The following is a 3639-nucleotide window of genomic DNA, read 5'->3' as shown; positions in this document are numbered from 1 at the left end:
ATATGTTTGCACTCATAGGTCTAGTAGGAAAACAGGAGAGACCTAATGGAGAGCCAGGGAGAGCAGAGAAGGGAGAGAGAGATGGGGAGAGAGAGGGATGCAAAACTTGAGAGACTATGGAATGCTGAAAATGAACTGAGAGTTGAAGGGGAAGGGGGAGGGGGGAAAAGAGTTGGTGGTGATGGTGGAGGGCACTTAAGGGGAAGAGCACTGGGTGTTATATGGAAAACAATTTGACATTAAAATATTGGGGGGAAAATTTTTAATTAAAAATTTTATAAAAGTAAAAAAAATAAAAAATAAAAAAATAAATAAACTCACTCCTAACGTGCACCCTGGGTGGTTTCTTGTCACTAGCCACTGTCAGCATTAGTTCTCAAGACAGAAACTCACTGCGTGGCACCTGGTCTCTCAGACTTCCTCTTCAAAACTGGCTGTGTCTCAAGGGGAAAAAAAGATGTTCTCACTTATGGAATCTCTGGGCTAGTGTGTTCATCTTGAATTTTGTTTAGTATCTCTTTATTAAAATGTTAACTCTCTTATACCTTCAGTTAGATTTTGTTTTGGTTGGTTTTTTTTTTATCATTTTTAGAAAGTTAATTTATTTTTGTGAAAGAGAGGGCTTAAACAGGGGAGGGGCAGAGAGAGAGGGAGCCAGAGACTCCCAAGCATGCTCCAAGCTCTGAGCTATCAGCACAGATCCTGATGTGGGGCTTAAACCCATGAACCATGAGATCATGATCTAAACAGAAATCAAGAGTGGGACACTCAACTAACTGAGTCACCGAGGCAGCCCATGTTGTTTATCTTTTCTTAAAAGTCTTCAGCAGGAAGTTTAGTTTGACCCACTCAGTCTGCCAATACCGAAGCTCTAACTCCCCTGCTGGGGCCCGAGGCTCATGCCATTGCACAGAGATGGAAACCTCTCCATGGTCTACTACCAAGACTTTGTGCTGGAGGGATTTGAAGGTGGTCTGGAGACTCAGGCTCTGCTCTTTGCTGTTTTCCTGACCCTGTACATGGTGACTGTGCTGGGAAACCTCACCATGACTGTGGTCATCACCTTGGATGGCCGCCTGCACTCCCCAATGTACTTCTTCCTCAAGAACCTCTCCTTCCTGGACTTGTGCTACTCATCTGTCATTGCCCCCAATGCCCTGGCCAACTTCTTCTCCCCATCCAAGGTCATCACCTTTGCAGGCTGTGCCACCCAGCTATTCTTCTTTTCCTTGCTGGTCACCACTGAAGGCTTCCTCCTGGGCGTCATGGCCTATGACCGTTTCATGGCCATCTGCAGCCCCCTGCACTACCCCGTCACCATGTGCCACTCTGCCTGCACGCGCCTGGTGCTGGGCAGCTACTGTGGAGGCTGCCTCAACTCTGTTGTGCAGACCACCTTCACATTCCGCCTCCCATTCTGCAGCTCCAATCGCATCAACCACTTCTTCTGTGATGTGCCTCCTCTGCTCCAGCTCGCCTGTGGCAACACCACCATCAATAAACTTCTCTTGTTTGGCATCTGTGGGCTCATCATTATGGGTGTGGCACTTGTGATCCTCATCTCCTATGGCTACATCACAGTGACCATCCTGAGGATGCGCTCAGCAGCCGGGAGACGCAAGGTCTTCTCTACCTGTGGCCCCCACATGACTTCAGTGGCTCTCTTCTTTGGGACTGTCTTTGTCATGTATGCCCAGCCAGGAGCAATTGAGTCCATGGAGCAAGGCAAGGTGGTCTCTGTCTTCTACACGTTGGTCATCCCAATGCTCAATCCCCTCATCTACAGTTTGCGAAACAAGGATGTGCAGGAGGCCCTGCAGAGGCTGGGCCAGAAACACATGGCCACGTTAAGGATGTGCTGGAGAAAGACAGTGTGTCCTGCGGGCTGGATGGAGGCCTCCGAGAGACAGTGAACTATTAGGATCCCTTCAAACCTCTTCCACTTCCAGATGGAATTAAATGTGTTAAGAAACTCATTCATTTACTCATTCAATCAATGTTGCTTGAAAGCATTTAATGGACCACATACTTACTAAGTTTGAAATGCATGGACAAATAAGGGTGTTCTTCACCCCAAACTCTAAATGTTCAAAGAAGGAGAAATTACTTAAATCACATGAAGATAGAGCAATTTCTGGGTGTCAAGGCAGGGGTGGTATCATGGTTCGCTGGGCCATCCATGGGATTTAGTAGGAAAGTAGACAAATGTTTGTGATCTCGATCAAACTTGGAAGGAAAAAATGTTTGCATACACTGTACCTCCACCCTCCAGTCCTCCAGATGCAGAGCCTTGCTGTCTCTTGGTGGCCAGACAAGAGTGTTAACTGAAAGGGGCACCTGCCTCCATTTACCTCTCATCAGCCCCTCCTCAACACCATCACTAGAGATATTTGTTTAAAACAATTTAATGCATGGCCAAGGCACTCCCTATGGTAAGTTTGGCGTCCATTGGAATAGGCTTGGCGGGAGTGTTCCAGGTCTGACTACAGGGCCTCTCTCACTGAGGAGCCAGGTTGATGGTCTGAGGCAAATGCAGTGGTTTCGTTCAAGGGGAGAAGATCCTTTGAGCTCTGCTTCATGATACCAAGGGCATGGGAGACACTGTCACCAGAGCTCCAGCCAGGACATCTAGCTTCTTAGTCAAAGGATGAGAGACAAGATGTATTAACAAATAGATTTAATTTTTATGTATCTATGGAGCAATACTCAAGTCACATCCATTCATGGAGTCACCACCCAGGCCAAGAAAGAAACCTACCTAGTTTACACAATAATACCCCTGCCTATCCTGCCTCTACCACACAGATTTGTTTTCCCTGCTGTGAACTTCCTATGAGTAGAACCACACAGTGTCTCTTCTTTTGTGACATTTTTTTCCCTAATATTCTTTGTGACATTAATCCTGTGATTGTATATAGAAGTTAGTTCATTGTCCTTAATATGTAAGTTTCATTATATGAAGACATCATAATTTGTTCATCTTACTGTTGATGAACACTCGGGTTGTTACTAGTTATTTGTTTTATAAAATAATGCTACTATCAAATTCCTTTACGTGTTTTTTGCCGTGAGTGAATTCCTGTTGGGCATTCTTGGGAGAGCAGTTGCTCATCTTCACGTTTTCCAAAACTGTTACAGCCATCCTTGTTCACAGAAGTAGTGCGTGAGAGCTCCTGCTCCTGATGCTGCACATCATCTCAAATACGTCATGTTGTCCCTGTCACCAATTTTAGGCATTCTGGTGGGGGTGTAGCCACATATCATGATAGCTTCATTTTCATTTCTGCAACGGACAATGGGCTGACCAGATTTCCATATATTTAGCAGCAATTTGTATACCCTTTTTGGGGAAGTATATATGCTTTGCTCAGTTTTTCCACTGTATTGTTTTTCTTTTTCATATCAATGGTAGAATTTTTTCTACATTACCGATATGAGCCTTTGTAAGTTATATGATTTGCAAACATCTTCTTCCTCTTTGTCGCTTCTACATTGCATTTGTATTCATTTTGAAAAAATTTTTTCGATGAGCAGTTCTTTTTTTTTCCATATTTTATTGTCAAATTGCTTTCCATACAACACCCAGTGCTCTTCCCCTTAAGTGCCCTCCACCATCACCACCACCTGTCTTCCCCCCTC

The 3639-nt window shown here is 44.8% G+C and overlaps 1 protein-coding gene across 1 annotated transcript; it reads left to right on the top strand.

The window, feature by feature from the left end:
• Window positions 1–899: 899 nt before the first annotated feature.
• On the top strand, window positions 900–1913 carry LOC115288694 (olfactory receptor 12-like). Its single transcript, XM_029936161.1, has one exon. The coding sequence runs from the start codon at window positions 900–902 to the stop codon at window positions 1911–1913; it is 1014 nt and encodes a 337-aa protein (XP_029792021.1).
• The last annotated feature ends 1726 nt before the right edge of the window (window positions 1914–3639 follow it).

This window comes from Suricata suricatta, chromosome 3 (assembly GCF_006229205.1).
Source record: "Suricata suricatta isolate VVHF042 chromosome 3, meerkat_22Aug2017_6uvM2_HiC, whole genome shotgun sequence".
In the NCBI taxonomy this organism is placed as follows: Eukaryota; Metazoa; Chordata; class Mammalia; order Carnivora; family Herpestidae; genus Suricata; species Suricata suricatta.
This window is presented reverse-complemented; position numbering and strand designations above follow the sequence as displayed.